The 16,353-nt window shown below is 40.1% G+C and overlaps 1 protein-coding gene across 7 annotated transcripts in view; it reads left to right on the top strand.

Annotated features, from left to right (window-relative positions):
* LOC124265190 (protein mono-ADP-ribosyltransferase PARP14-like) overlaps positions 1-16,353 on the top strand; it is a 215,893-nt gene that overhangs the window by 37,766 nt on the left and 161,774 nt on the right. For all 7 annotated transcript variants that reach the window (XM_046699981.1, XM_046699986.1, XM_046699984.1 and 4 more), the window contains 5 exons: positions 7,881-7,981; positions 8,230-8,460; positions 8,846-9,067; positions 11,046-11,154; positions 11,465-11,626. In XM_046699981.1, coding sequence (XP_046555937.1) covers positions 7,881-7,981; positions 8,230-8,460; positions 8,846-9,067; positions 11,046-11,154; positions 11,465-11,626 — 825 coding nt within the window. The remainder of the gene's footprint in view (positions 1-7,880; positions 7,982-8,229; positions 8,461-8,845; positions 9,068-11,045; positions 11,155-11,464; positions 11,627-16,353) is intronic.

Here is a 16,353-nt window from a genome sequence, read left to right as displayed (position 1 = left end):
AAACACTATTCAAAGGAATTGTCAAACATTATGCACTATTCAAAGGAGTTATTAAACACTAAACACTATTCAAAGGAATTGTCAAACACTAAACACTATTCAAAGGAATTATCATTGTTAATCCTAAGCATACCACCTCTTTTACATCAGGGTATGTCCCTCCCACCTTCTTTCCAAGATGTTCTATGTTATGAAAGGAAGTGATGTACATGCTTGGACAGGAATGTAGTAATTGTATTTCAATTTAGTGATAGCTGTTGGTGAAACAGCCATAACAGAGAATTATCAAAAATGGCAATGATGTCATACGAGTATGTATTCTTAGAATTATTTACAGTGATACGTTCTGTTTGATTTTTTAAGAATGGCAGGGGTCTGTATAGGAAGATGCTAAAGCCTTCAAAACAACACAGAAGAACGTTTGATTATACAATTATGCTCATTTTACATCCCAATAGTTACGTTATTAATAACATTTCAACAATATATTGATATTAATTCCTTCCACATCAAACTTACACTACACAAAATGACTGTATTACCCAAATTTACTAACGTCAGGAAATACTCGTTTCATCCGGCGGCCATATGAACAACGTTTGAAATCTACGTATCATCTGGCCGTCAGATTTACACACGTTTAAAAGGGTGTTAAAATAAACATACATTCGACTCGGTATTTACATGTATTTCACAGGTGTGTAAATCTGGCCATTGTTTCCATGTGTTTCCTAACATGTGTATCATATGTAAATGCTGTGATTGTAGGACATGCATTTCAATACCCTTGAAATCTCGTATGACCAGGGTTAGGTTTGTCATATATTTTGTACATGCGTAAATGGTTGGAAATGAGTAAGTATAGTGTTACAAGATTAGCACTACTTTAACATGTATTTCAATGGTGCTGTAATGTAACTGTGTCACATAGGGTTCAAGTTAAGCGTCCGACCACCGCATAAAAGTACTGAGATAATTAGTAACACATGGTGAAGTGATACCCATGACTGAGCACCACTAATAACGCATGCGTGTCTTTCTTGACATACACATGGTGTCTGTTTAAAAGGTTCAAATATCGAGTCTATGTGCCAGAGCGATATGTATGTTAGGGAGTGTGTGTGTGTGCGAGGGAGAGGGAGTGGCATGGGTAGGCCTAGGGTGGGGTGGTGGCGGTGGTCGGTGTTGGGGTACTGATAAGTCTTTCTGACCAATAGGTAATATCATTTATACTTTTTGTAATGGAAATTACATAACAGTTTAAATAACTGACCTTAGGTACACTTCTTATATATGCTATACAAGGAGACACTGTTAATTACAATAAAACAAAGATTTAGACGAATGTGTTCACACAGACATGAACCGGTAGGTCCCTAATTTTATTATCTATACTTTCATAAAAGATAATTACAATGTGTTAATGATTCCCGGTGTAAATTACTTTTGTTAATGTGTGAACATGCACATACTTGGTGTGACCTCTTTTTGATTCGGAATACAGGTATTATTCCATACGGACGTTTTCTCAAATTTCAGTTACCCGACGGAATATACTGTAGACATATTTTGTTTCCACCTCTTGGTTAGACTAAAGAAAATGGTAGTGATTGCAATTAGCTCATAAGTTTCATATTAGACCTATTTTGTTTCCATCTGTTGGGCAGACTATAGGAAATTGTAGTGATTGCAATTAGCTCATAACTAAGCAGTTTCGATAATTGTTGAAAGCTTACTACCTGACAGCATTATGTTGCTCATACGTTTTCTTTTTTGCTTTTGCTTTTTGCTGTCTAATTTGTTATACATTATATAATCATGTTAATCATTTTGGTATCTCAATATCATAGAATATAATATGTACTTATTAATCTATCAAAGTAATCGAAACGTATTATCTGTATGTTACTGTTATTAGGTGAAACTGTTAAAAGTACCTGCATTAGAATTTCGTGTGAAACAGAAACTGAAAATTACTAGATCAATGGAAAACTAAATTGGATACAGATCGCAATAAATCATTATTTATATATCCCACTTTTTAAATTATCAGTGTGCAGATCATGTCACTAACATAAAAACTGAAGGATATATGGTGACAAAACTGGGTTCAATCTTGAATGTGTAATAAATGTACCAACAGTATCAAGGAATGATGGGGTGCGGCTTCGTGGCTAAAGCGCTTAAGCCTGTCGGGTTAAAACCCGTGTTTGATTCCCGACAAAGGCACATTAAGACTGAAAATATATTATTTTGATAAAAGGCAAAGATCTTAATTTCAATTGAAAGAAAGAGACGAAGTAATTTGGAAGATTCACTGACTAACAACATCTATATTGGGGCTATAGGTGCAGGAAGCATCTTCAATTATAAAATCACATTCCACAAATATCAGATAAAGGTTTAAATGACAAGCATATTTATTGGTATTCTTGCCAAGCTCTGTCCTCTCCCAATGCAGTATAACCAGAGTGTTGTGGTCACCACCTCCGTGGCCAAATTCAACAATCCCATTACTTTACAGTATTTTCTTTCAGGCATATATTGTAAAGTTAACTTTTACGGTGTATGGAAAGAGTGGGGAAACACGCAAAAGTATTAGTGCGCTGATATTATCCTTCAAAACATCATATGTACAACAATCACTTATCATTATGGCATTACAAAAGGCCATATTTCCAGACAGCAGACCATAACCTTTGGTTGGAGTTCCAAATAATTTGACACCAAAGCCTGTCAGTTAACGCAAAGAAATAACCCTTTGTGTTTTAAAATGATAGTCACAATGAAGTGTAGGTTGCCATGCATTTTATAGTCTGTCTCACAGTCCCTGAACCACATTATTTACCTTACTGTTTAGTCTGTCTCACAGTCCCGGAACCACATTATTTCCCCTACTGCCAAGCCCTGTGTGCAATGCTAAAGCCTTAAATGAAGCAAGTCTAGATCTCCTCAGGTCCAGGGTCTGTTAACATCTGCAAGAACCCTAACTCACTTTGGGGGTCGGGTTACAAAGTAAACATATCTATAGCTAACTGCAGCCATGGCTAGCCGGACTGTATCTCGTGTCTCCCTGGGCCTCAATTTAAATGGGCTTGTTTGTTACTATCAAAATTATATATATTCAGACACTAAGCGTTAGTCTATGTATTTTCCGATATGATGGAAATACTAATATTGACCAGATAAAATTCTAAAGGAGCCTTTCTTCAAGCAGTGACTTAACGCCATACATAGCTAGACTTGCTTAGATGTTCGACTTCATATAAGGCATCACAGATATTTCACAAACATGGTACAGGACCCTTAGCCTCATTAGCTTATTGCCTCACCACTTCTTGAAGTAATTGCGTTGGCAGATGTAAATGTTACTGGAGATGTTGGTCCGCCAGCTGTGGGTGTTCGGTATGGCTCTCCATAACCCGAACCCTGCAGTGAGTTTTCCTAGAGGCGGAAGGGGAGAAAATATCGCTTCTGTGACTATGGAAACCAAAATGTGAACAACACACCATTGTTTGGGTCTTTTAATTGTAAATATGATTCAACTAGCTTAACCTAGATTTCCATATCCTCCTAATGTACATTTGGTGGAAAATATACATTTATCCCGAGCCAAGGACGAGAATGTTTATATATAATTAAAAATGTAACAGCACTAGTATCCATTTTGTCTTTTGTCTTCTACCCGTCAGAACTAGATTAACAACTAGTCTCTGATATGAACATATTTTACAGAAAAAAAGTTGATAGTAAAAAAGAATATTATATAAGGAAAAGGAGCCCTGAGACTTTCTCCTGAAGCTGTGGAAATCTAGACTTGCCACATTTTGTAGACTTGCGTGGGCTTGGATATATTTGCTTCAGGGTCTGTATGACAGACGACGTCCCAACACACGCTCAATCACATGTGTCTCCAGGTCACGGAGAATCAGTGGCGTTTGCCAGGCACGTAGCAAGCCATTTTCTTCGTGTAAGCAATATGGGCTGCAAAGCCTTATATTTAGGTGGTATTGAGGGCTTGCCCAAATTTCATTTTTTATGAGACCTGAAGAGTTATCGTTGGACGTTTGATGATTTCAATAGCTTCAAAATATGGTGGAAAGACGTCCGCCTGTATCCCCCCTTAAATTTCATTCTAGTCAAATCATATCATCTAAATATATATTCCTCATCCGATAAGGATGAGTTTTAACGTGTTTTGGGGGTTACGGACGGAAGTCTTACCACCATGGAAATTCAAGTGTGATTTCCTCATATACAAATATGTTTGGACATATTGTATACATGTCAGCTGCATTGATACAATACCATACATCGAGTATTTGGTGTTTTTTCTAAAATAATTGATAAACAAATGATAAATAAACAACTGCATTTCAGTGATGATTCACATATAATCATGACTGCAACAAAACATCCTCATACATGTCGATGGAAACACAATCACCACTGAAAGTTATGATATGAAGAATAACCTGTTTACTGTAATTTACTGTAAATTATTTTTTAGCTAAGATCATGTGAATGCTCGAGCTGTTTTATATAATGGTAGCTCGCCTCTGTTTGCATGTGTTGTTGACGCTGGCATGGACTGCTTGTAACATCACTGTTTGATTATGATTCGCAAAACACATGCCCATGATATGGTCGGAATCGCGCTACACGGATTAGCAGATACTTATCATGAAAACAGGTTTTTATGTAGGTGGCTTGAAACTCGCTTTTACAAAGGCCTATAGGTTCGATCACAATACATTTCGTTTTACAGCTTCTCTTTTCTTAACATGCTCACGTCAAAACTGATTTAAATTCTAATCACAGATTAAAGAATAACACAATAAATAGTATGCCAAATTATCGTTACCATGACAACCCTGTGATATTTCACCTTATGTAAGAGAGTAATGCAGATGATACTGTCGGCTGTCAAATTTTGATAAGTTGCTTCATCGCTATCAATAAACACTGGGTATTTATACAATTATATGTGTGATCAAAGGCCATATGATACATTATGTGGTCTCTTGTGTGATGGAGGAGAACTTGCGTCGCTAGTTTTCTCGATAATCTGAACACATGTATGTAGCGTGAAACCGGCAGATACTTTAGAAGAAAGTGTTTGCCTCTACCTGTAACAACGATGTCCCGGTCTATAAAAGGGATATAATGTGGAGATGAATGACATGTACTTTTATCTTGGCCCGCTTATGATGATACATACCGCGATCTTTCACAATAATCCCTCTGGCTATCAGATTGAAGGTGCGCGTTTAAACATAACCAGTATTTCTATTATTGTATTTATAAAGTTCTTCTAACGTTCTCCATATAATCCGTCATATACATCAAGACTACCCTTTTCTCTTTTGATCTTCTCAAATCCACTGCTACAAGTTCAAGAATCTTGGTCAAAGTAGAAAAGTCTTAAGACTATTCCCTACAATTCTGTAACTTACACATTGTACCCTAAATGGGTAGAGCTTTCGTTCGGGGGAATATCAGAAGGACAACGATACAGTTATTTCCAATGTTGTAGAAAGATCTCTACTTACTTAGGAAAACACTGAGATATTGTATTCATGTCGGAATGATATTTTCAGCCCCTGTCAGATCAGAACCTGAACATGCGATGTCCGCGTCTGTGTCAGACTAAAGGCCTATAAGATGTTTAGCAACACTGGGGCGTAATAGCCATAGATCTTCTCCAAACAAGGGAATATACATCTTGTGAGAATGACTTCTTCGACAGGAAAATTTACAGCAATGCGACATCACAACATGATCCAACATGTCTATGATATACCCAGAGAACGAACCCGCCTGTGCTATCCGGTCATAATCGCTACTCGCTAAAAACATTTTTTCATTTCATGTCTCACAGAATATATAATTTGATATGGCATTGTTTCTTATTGTATACTTTTGCGTTAGTGAAACAAACTTTACAGTTTATATATGGCGTTATTACAGCAAGTGCAATAATATTCCAATTATGTACTGCCACAATTATTGTACAGTAGTGATGCGCGAGCTGAACAGACTTAAGAAATTACGAGTTGGTTCGTGTAGCATATTTGATTGTGCTCCAAGAGAGACAAAGTGCTATTCTTTGGGGCAGCTTGGGACACTTGCTAGACAAAGGGGCAACGATCGCCCTTTGTTCACCACTGAACCTTTCAATCCCTCGAAACATGCACCTCACAAGGTTTGCCAACACCACGACAAGGTGTAACTGATACTGGTAGCAAGAGCGAGTGCAGCTTAATAAGGCGTGTTAGCTATGTAATACCGCTTTCCTTGTCAGGCTCTTTTGGTGATAAGAATATTGAGGTCATGTGAACGTTGATTTCAAACGCATGCTAAAATGTGTGAAAGTGAAATTACATGAGCCAAGTAATTCACATGATGGAAACATATGATCATCTTGCTTGAATACAGGTAACATGATGGTGTATGAACCGTTCATATACATACCCCTGAAATCCGGTATGATACATAAATATCTAAGGTGTGTAAACATTTGCAAATTTGAAAATTTACATGTTTTCCCCACCTAAGTAAATTCACATGTTTCCAACCCGAAAGCGTACGAGAACGAAATCGAATTTCAGCACCCATTGAAATTCAAAGGAATGCATTGGAAATACTGTATGATCATGTATTTACCGAGGTATCTGTTTTCCAATTCATATTTGGAAATCCCTGACAATCCGGTCAGGGCATACATGAACGTGGTGCTTGTGCATACGAAAATGTACGATGAGCATATGTTTCAAAGGTATAGATTCATATGAAATATATGCCCGAAGTTAGGAAATATCTGAAAACATACGTAAACCCGGTCATGGCATGTATTTCCTACTGTATATACGTGTATATTTCAATGGTTTACTATCCAGTTTTTGGTGCTGTGTTATATGCCATCACATATCTGGAATACTGTTCAAAGTGTCATTTAAACCACTCACTCACTTATCCACTCCCTGACAACCATTGAGGATACATTGTTTTATGTTGCATGTGGTAGGGTACCATATTGGTATGTGTTTAACCTGGAACCCATACAGTTAGAGTAACAAACCCTAGTAGAAGGTCACGTCAGCTAACCTTTTGGATTGACCAATCAGAACACAGCTTACCAAATCGCGAAAGTTAACATTCGCATATATCCTTAGAACCTTTACTTAAAAAACTCAAACAATTGTTATTTTCCACACGACCGCTTCCGAGTGATACACATGGAGGACACAATGAGTAAACAGTCGCTGAACATAGCGTTTTGGTCAATAGTCAAGGATGTCATCTTGCAGAAATATAAGCTAATAATAACCATGTCATTAGAAACCCCTAAGCGTATATACTGCAGGTCAAATATCTGTGTTTTTGCGTTTGTTGATAGATCAGTGCCAGCAACCAGGGAAGGGAAAATCCAAAAACCATTTTGTAAGTCCTGCCGAACCCTAACAAGTAGTCGTTGTCTGATTGGTTAAATCTGTTCGTCCATCTCACGTTTGATTGGAGGGTCATAGGTCACTCAAAGGTTAGCTGACGGGACCTTCTACAAGGGTTTGTTAGACTCAGTGTAGCACTGTAACGAATAATATTGAGCCTAAGTTTACTTAGACTGCCAAACTAAGTAACCCAGGTATGTGCCAGTGCATATACCAACAACAGAAATGCATTGCTTGGTATCTGTCTCCTATGTTGGATCAATCCATTACCATAACACCTTGTATGTTAGTGTTTGAAGATATATGGAAAGTTCAGTATCTTCTCTTCTTGATAAGGTACATTTACCATGACAAGGATACAGACTGCTGAACAGATTAGTTTTTCAATGGTTGGTTCTTTTACAAAAGTTTTTTTTCGTGTTTTTCAAGGATCTTCACAACCTGATCCTTCACCTTCACATGGAAGACCAACACAAAGCATGTCAAGGATAAAGATAAACGTTGTCTCCGGAGAGATAGCGAAGGAACAGGTATGTTCTGGATTTATGACTGGATGATGATGGTTATGAAGTTGATATTCTAGTCCGTCTTTGTCATTGTGTGGATGATGCAAGACTTAGTTTGGGGGTTGGGGGGTGGCTACTGTAACCTAGACCATTTCAGTAAGTCATTCATCAATAGTAATAGTAATATTATTTGGTGTAAATTTCACTTAAAAATCAGTTTTATTTGTTAGGTAAATGCTAATATTTGACCAGGCTTGTATTTCTTATTTTAGGTTGATGTTATCGTAAACACTACGTCAAGCAGCCTCGATTTAAGTAAAGGAGCAGTTTCCATGTCAATACTCCAGACCGGTGGTGTTGCTATCCAAATGGAGTGTTCTGCCAAGTATCCAGATGGAATAAAGTCAGGACAGATTGCCATCACTGGGGCAGGCAGTCTCATGTGCCAGAGTATATTTCATACCTGCTTACCGAGCTGGCCACGTGATCAAAATGGTGAAATGGTAACTGGAAATATGTTTGAACTGACCATTTCTTTATTCTAGTCCACTCTTCTTGTACTGTTGTGTTGGTAACTGAAAATATGTTTAAATGGACCCATGTCTTCTTTTGAAAGTAATAATTATCATTGAACCACCCACTGCAGAAAATAGTCTAATCTAATCTTCTTATTGATTGTAGTTTGCAAGTGATATGTTGATGCTTACTTTGTTTCCATATTGTGTTGGCTGCCATCGTGTATATGTAAATATCAAAGTCTTTCAGCATGATCTCTAGTTTGGCTTGAGAACTACTTGGACGGCTAGATACATGGCCAGCTTTTATTAATGAGATTTTTATTTGCAGTAAAGAGGTGAACAAGCAAAGAATATTTGTCTTCACTTTCAGATTCTGCAAACACTGGTTGCGAAATGTCTTAAAAGTGCTTCTGATCAGCAATACAGATCCATTGCTTTCCCTGCACTTGGTACGGGTAACCTTGGATACCCGCGAGATGTTGTGGCCAAAACCATGATGGAAACAGTGGAACAGTTCGGACAGTACCACACCATGACATCCCTCCAGGAAGTGAAGATTGTTGTGTACCATAAGGACTCTGCTACAATAAAGGTACACTTGCTTTGTTGCTTTCTTGGTTTAATGTGTTAAATAATCTGTATACTTCTGGTTATGTTTGTAAATGTGCCTTGATGCAATCTGTCACCTTACATACAGTGTTCAAAAGTAACGTCAGTCCATAGGCCCGAAGCTGACTGAAAATCCACACCCACAGCTTCTGTTGTCAAAAGGTCCTTAAGGCCGACAGCTTTTCCATCCCCAATAACTAAAGTACTGTCGGAAATAGAAAAAAACTATTTTTAGTCTGTTACTCTGTATCCCTAAAATGTACACAATTGCAAATAGCATATGTCGAAATAACCCACATCGGGCCTAACTGGGCATTTAGTGGAATGCGTAATAGGATATCCAGAAAAGCTTGTTTACTCGTAAAATCGGGCAAAACTTAGAAAAATTACGAATAGCTGCTGAAAACAATAGATGAGACTATAGACGGCAATGTTAGGTTGCTCAGCCAGGTATGACGATGGACTGTCGACTCACCTGGCATGAAATGCATGTTCTGCATACAGGCACAAGGGGTCATCTCAATGATATTTTATGCTTTTTCATGTGTGTTGAACATGTTTCATCTATTGATTAACATCTTGCGTGTCTTTCTTTCATAAGGTTTATGTTGAGATATGTAAAAGAGGATGATACCCATACCCATACAAAAGCTTAAATCAGGCATCGTATTAAATGTCTCAAAATATATAGGTGGCATGACTACCCGAAGATCGACAGGACTGGATATTATTTGTAAATTGTCATGACATGCGGTTTTCTTCCACAGTTTAATTCCCCTAAAGGATTAACTTATCCCCCAGCCCGACCCCAACCACCGTCTGCGACACCCGTCCTGGTTTTGGTTTTGAGACGACCCCCTCTTACCTGTTTCTTTATAGTGATAGTGAGATTCCGTGGTAGCTACATCCTTTATAGTTTCAGTATTAAAGTTATTATTTTGTACGTCAGCTATCATTTATAATGAAGCTAAGTTTAATTTCAAAATGGGAATTTAAAAAGTGTCCTTTGTAATACAATATCTTCGCAGACCAATTTGCATAAAGCCATGGTCTGTTCCAAATAAGTCGCTTTGGACTTAGTAAAACCCTGCATTGCTCATTTGTGCACTAATCTCTCCTCAGTAAAGTCCCTTTTCTACAATTTCTATCTCCCTACCACTGAGACTGTAGTTAGGCCGAACTTAGTTTAACAGATGTTTCCTACTTTCACATGTTAACTACTTACACTGTAGATATAAATGCGAAAAAACAGGGTTTTTTTCTATTTCCGACAGTACTTTAAGAGTATTATTTCCATATCAAAATATAGGGCCTGCACATTCTGTTGAGGACCCACAACTTTTTATGGTTCTGGGTCTTCAGGGCCTGCAGCTTTTCAGGGTTAAGGGCAAACACTGCTTACATACATATGTTCCTCATCTTGGGTGATTAAGTCCATACCTGTTAAATAATTAGTAGTCAGTTATTTTCTGTAATAAGGCATTGATTCTGCTTTGATTTTTTCTAAATTAGAGATGTTTGTTTCTTTAGAGTTTATATGGTATGTGAAGATCACCCACCATGCATGATTCTATGCAGATGGATGTGCCACTTAGCTTTCCAATACTCATCATGGAAGCAATTTTCATCCAAGAAGAATTTGATGATATGTGTCTCTCCCACTGCCATCATACACACTTCAAGCAATGTCATGTTTCACCCATACTGGTGTAACATTATGAAAAATATATGGGGGATTGGTTGAGTTTTCTTAGTTATAAAACCATGTTTCTAGTTTTGTGTATGAACAGCTGGAACCAACTGCTTTTAAAGTATGGTTGTAATATTTAGTGAAATCATCTTTAAGGAATATGTGCAATTGAAGTATGTGGTTTGGGTCATATATCTGTATACAATTGATAAACCGGTCATACTGTCTACTGTAGCACAACTACTAATGTCTCCACTCTTGTACATTTCAGGCATTTGACTACCAGAAGGGGAAAGACACTGGTGGTGCTGGTGTGCCCTCACAAGGAGGTCATAGGAGGAGCAGACAATTTCGGGATAAACCACAGGGTGCATCTGCTGGTCTGAATCTATTTTATTAATTGAAACACATTTGTGTAGATTAGTTTAGAGATCAGTACTCATACTGCTTACATTTTACAAAATGACTACTTCGATGTAAATATTTTATCTTTGAAGGGGCAGTGGGGTAGCCAAGTGGTTAAATTATTCGCTCATTATGCCGAAGACCTGGGTTCGATTCCCAACATGGCTACAACGTGTGAAGCCCATTTCTTGTGTCCCCAATTGTGATATTGCTGGAATTTTGCTAAAAGTTGCTAAAACTAATCTCAATCACTCAAACATTGATTTGGTAAAAATTGTTTGACAGGTTCAACAGAAGACGGTGACTGGCAGCACATCTCTAAATCAGATCTGACTCAAGTTTACCAGCTGGGCAAGGTTCAGCTGACGCTGAAACAAGGTGATTTGTTGAAGGAGAAGGCGGGTTGTATTGTCAACAGCACTAACTCGGACCTCAACTTGTCAATGGGTAAGTCGAGAGGTTTAAACAAAGTCATTTCAACCTTCAGCCAATACTTTAAGAAAGTATTTCTATGTTTTTTTGTTCAACATTTGTCCTCAGGAGTGTGTTTCGAGATCCCAGATGTCTGTATCCCATGTAGAAAGCTTCCCACTATATAATGCAAGTATAGATATAAAGGGAGATCACTCTTATCCACACCCTATAATAACACAGCCAGTGCCCAGTTCAAATTCTGCTCACCTCAGAGTAAACTGATGTCTTTCCAGTTGAATTGAAATTGAGACATTATTGACTTATCTGACAGATTCTTGTTAATGTTTTTCTCACCAATCTGGGTTGGAGGTAGACATGTATTTTTTCACAAAGTCGAAGTGAATTTGTTGCATGAAACATTGTCCACACACTGAAAGTCTTTTTTCCTTATCCTGACTCATGCTTAATTGCTTGTCTCTTTCTTCTTGCGAATGATAGTGGAACACTTGAATCCCCTTTTGAAGCTCCCTTCAAAAAAGCGGACGTAAAATCACTCACCCAGTGTTATCTCCCTTTAGACTCTTTTGGCAGGAAAATGTGTCACATGATCCGACATGCCCCTCACTCTCTCCTTCTTCGCCCTTGAGGACGGTTGTGAGAGCGCCTGGGTCCCCTATACGGCATTATATCCTTTAATTTTTAGGCCTTTGCTACTAAATTAGCTGTATACGGCTTTAGGATTGATATACCAACAATATGGTTTGAAATTTTGTCCAAATTATCTGTATTTATTCACGTTGTTGACATGTGTTTTCATCGTGTTTACATTTGATGAAAACTTGCAGTCGTTGCAGATACCGGTTGTCGATTGCTGATCCGCATTTAATATGTCCTAATTGTACTTCTCCATGTTCTTCCAGCTTTCGCTGTCAACTTTGTCAGCATTTATCTGAATTTGAATTTAATAATTATTTATATTCCATTATTAGGCGTGCCAAGGACAGGTCCAGACGACTTTCACAAGTCATGTCTAAACCAAATGATTGCGTTGATAACCGTTTGTTGTTGCCTACTGACATTCACCATTCTAGTGGTTTACCGGCTGCGTCTGCGGAGCAGGTCGCTGTGACTGATGGCAGCTCCGGCTCCAAGAAGAGGTCGTCTACATCAACTATAACCTCATCGCAGTCGAAGAAGACTAGGGCATCGTCTTCTCAGAAGAAGAAGTCGTCTACTAACAAGACTCCGGCGAAGTCTTCACATGGGGCAGCGCTTAAGACGAAGTCTTTCGCTACAGAGATCATCCCAGCAGATGAAGTAGACGTTTATGATGAGCCACCCATCCTCATCCCTGAAGTGCCAGTGAGGAAGAAGACGAGGTCTTCATCTACAGTAACATCAGCAGTCATCTCAACGCAGTCAGACGTTTTATCAACGCAGACATCAGATAGAGATGGCAGATCGTCACAAGTGCAGCAGTCCTTGGGAGAAGCCTCGGTACTCTCAGATGCGTCGTCCGCAGTGCAGCAGCAGCAGCAGTCGTCGTCGCAGAGCTTCAACCCCGGGGTCTTCATGCAGCAGTTTACACAGCAGATGTTGGACCTGATGGAACGGAGGTTCGCGCAGGAGAAAGCAGCGACGGAGGTCCCATCTACATCGAGCCTGCGCGAAGGACAAGCAGCCTGCAGATCACATCCCACCGAAGATAGCAGCCTGCGCGAAGGAGGGAGCCTGCGCGAAGGATCACACACTCTACGACGTACCACGACACCTTCACCGGAGGAGCCTTCGCTAAGGAGCAGAACCAGACGTTCACCGGAGCATCGCAGATCATCCTCCTCCGATATGGACAGCCATCAGGAGCCTTCGCGAAGGCACCATAGAAGAGAATCTACACCTTCGCGAAGGCACAGAGATACATCTCAAGACTCCAAGGAGGATCCTTTTCCGAATTTATTTCACGCCTTCTCCACAAGGGTCTCCACGAAGATCTCCACGCAGGGTCTCCCAAAGAGACAGAAAGAGACAGAATGGCAACCATCTCCAGAACTAGAAGCCTCTAAATCTGAAGATGATGGGGAATCATATTTTCCGATACAGAGATTAAATCTTGGATGGCAAATGGATTAGAACTTGCATCACCTTCTAAAGAGGATAATGAAGCATTTACGTACAGGATGTCTAACGAGGACTTCGATACACTTACTCTTCCACCCATCGATCCTGTCGCAGATGTACCAGGAAACCTCAGCACAGCCTTCAGGAAGGCAACGAAGTTCCAGAGTCAGAGCGTCCCACCATTCAACGCCAAGAAGTTCTCTCTTCACCACATGGAACCCTTCACGAAGGCCCCAGAGATAGATGAGAACTACAAGATCATCAACGACTCCCGAGCCAGGACTTACAAAGTGGAAGATAAGAAGTTGGCACAACTAGACACAACTACCAGATGTACCTTCTTTGGCCTAGCCAGGTCAAGAGCCATCAACGAAACTCTCATCGCGAAGTTTAGGAACTCGACCTCGGAAGAAGATAGAATGATCTACTCGGCATTACTAACCCAGAAGAAAGATCATCAGTTCATGTCCGAACATCTGGCATCTACATCAGCAGGACTGACACTATTAAGAAGACAAGGATTGCTATCTTCCTGTACGTGGAGTGAACGCTTCACCAAGTCACTATACAGAGCTCTGTGGTCAGCACCATCTATCTTCGCAGGGGAAATTGAGGAGGTAGCCAAGGAAGTAACGAAAGAGTCAAGGGAGGTAATGATGATCAAGTCCATCGACACACTAGCCAGTGTTATCCGTCAGACCTCGCAACGCTACTCCGGCAAGTCGAAGTTTACAGGAATACAAAGAGCCAGGGAAAAGAAATACGGCAGCTCCAGAGGAGGCAAGGATTCTTTTCGTCGCCCAACCGGAGCTCCCAGAGGTAACCCCGGAAGAGGCAGGGCATCCAGAGGTGCCAGGAACTTTAGACACTGAAGGACGGGTTCGGAACGACTGGAGTCTTCCACCCCCAGCCGTTCCCATACAACCTTCAACAGTGGGTGGACGTCTACAACGCTACTGGAAGAATTGGGGAATTCTTCAGGACGACTACGTATCCCAGATCCTACGCAGAGGATACAAGATACAACTACAAGCAGTACCACCATTGACAAGGTGTGCTGCCGACCAGATGGAGAACCTACTTGACGCTATCACAACTCTTCTCGAGAAGGAGGCGATCGAAGAAATAAAACAGGACTTCGTCATGCCTGGTTTTACTCCCCAATCTTCTTAGTACCAAAGAAAAATTCCAGGGAAAAGTTCCGACTTATATATACAACATGAGGAAAGTCAACCAAGATTGTCTACGCAGCCCAGCAAAGTTCAGAATGATACATCTGCCTCAACTGCGACAACTCGTACGTCCATTAGACTACCTCGCCAGCATAGATCTACAGGATGCGTATCTTCATATCAACTGCGCCCAATACAAGTGTTTGTGAACGTCCATCTAGATAGTCCGGACTACCGGACGGACTAAAACCATGTCTCCTATGGTGGACTCGGAAGTTGAATGTTTGCGGAGGAACCTACTTATCAGAGCCGGAGTACAACACTCATCTCTACGTAGATGCATCACTTCAAGGATGGGGTGCCCACCTAAACAACGAAGTGGCAGCAGGGAAATGGTTGAATCAAGAACAAAATCTGCACATCAACATGCTTTAGATGAAAGCAGTAATAAAAGCGTTACTACACTGGTCCAGCATACTAAGGAACGCACAACTGATGATCCATACGGACAACTCCACAGTGGCGTTCTACGTCAACAAACAAGGATCAGCAAGGTCAAGGAATCTGCTAGATCTCAGCTTTCATCTATTCAGCATTATAGACAATTTGAACATCGATGTGAAAGCATGTCACATTCCCGGAGCCAAGAAAGTGATAGCAGACGCCCTATATCGTCAATCAAAACCATCTCCAACAGAATGGATGTTACACCCAGAAGCATTCAGATGCATCATACAGAGGATAGGATCTCCTCTGATAGACCTGTTTGCTACAAGGTTCAATAAACAAATACCAACATTCGTCTCTCCGATTCTGGATCTACAAGCATCTCCCAGGAAGGACTAAACGCTTAAGCGTTTCCACCTCCAGCTCTAATACCACAGATATTACAGAAAATCAAGCAGACGAAGAACCTGCAACTGATTTTGGTCGCGCCCTACTGGCCAGCGAGGGTGTGGTTTCCCATCCTCATACAAGAACTCAGAAATCCAACCCTACAACTTCCAGAGTGGCCGAACCTACTAATTCATCCGCACACCATGCAAGTACACGGCAATCCAACAGTATTCCAACTACACGCTTGGGACGTATTAAAACTTGCTTGAAGAAAAGAGGATATTCCGCCAGAGCGAAACGCAGTCACATTAGCTCTTAAGTAGATCAACCCGCAGCTTGTACGACAACAAGTGGCAGAGTTTTGAGAAATACGCTTTAAGGAAGGGCTTCACGGCAATGGAAGCAACACATCCTCAAGTGGCGGAATACCTTTGTCATCTAAGACAAACAAGGCGGTTAAAAGGTTCAACACTCTCTACATACCTAGTGACCCTCAGTACAGTTATCACCATGAAGACTGTGAAACTGACTAAAGTACCAGAGATACTAGCTCTACTACGTTCCTTAAAGTTGGAAGACCAACCAAAGAAATTCAAAGCGCCTGCTTGGGATCTCAACGTAGTTTTACAGCAT

The sequence above is a fragment of the Haliotis rubra genome, unplaced genomic scaffold, assembly GCF_003918875.1.
Source record: "Haliotis rubra isolate DU_JTF1 unplaced genomic scaffold, ASM391887v1 Scf966, whole genome shotgun sequence".
In the NCBI taxonomy this organism is placed as follows: domain Eukaryota; kingdom Metazoa; phylum Mollusca; class Gastropoda; order Lepetellida; family Haliotidae; genus Haliotis; species Haliotis rubra.
Note: the sequence above shows the minus strand (reverse complement) of the source record. Positions and strands in the feature narration are given on the sequence as shown.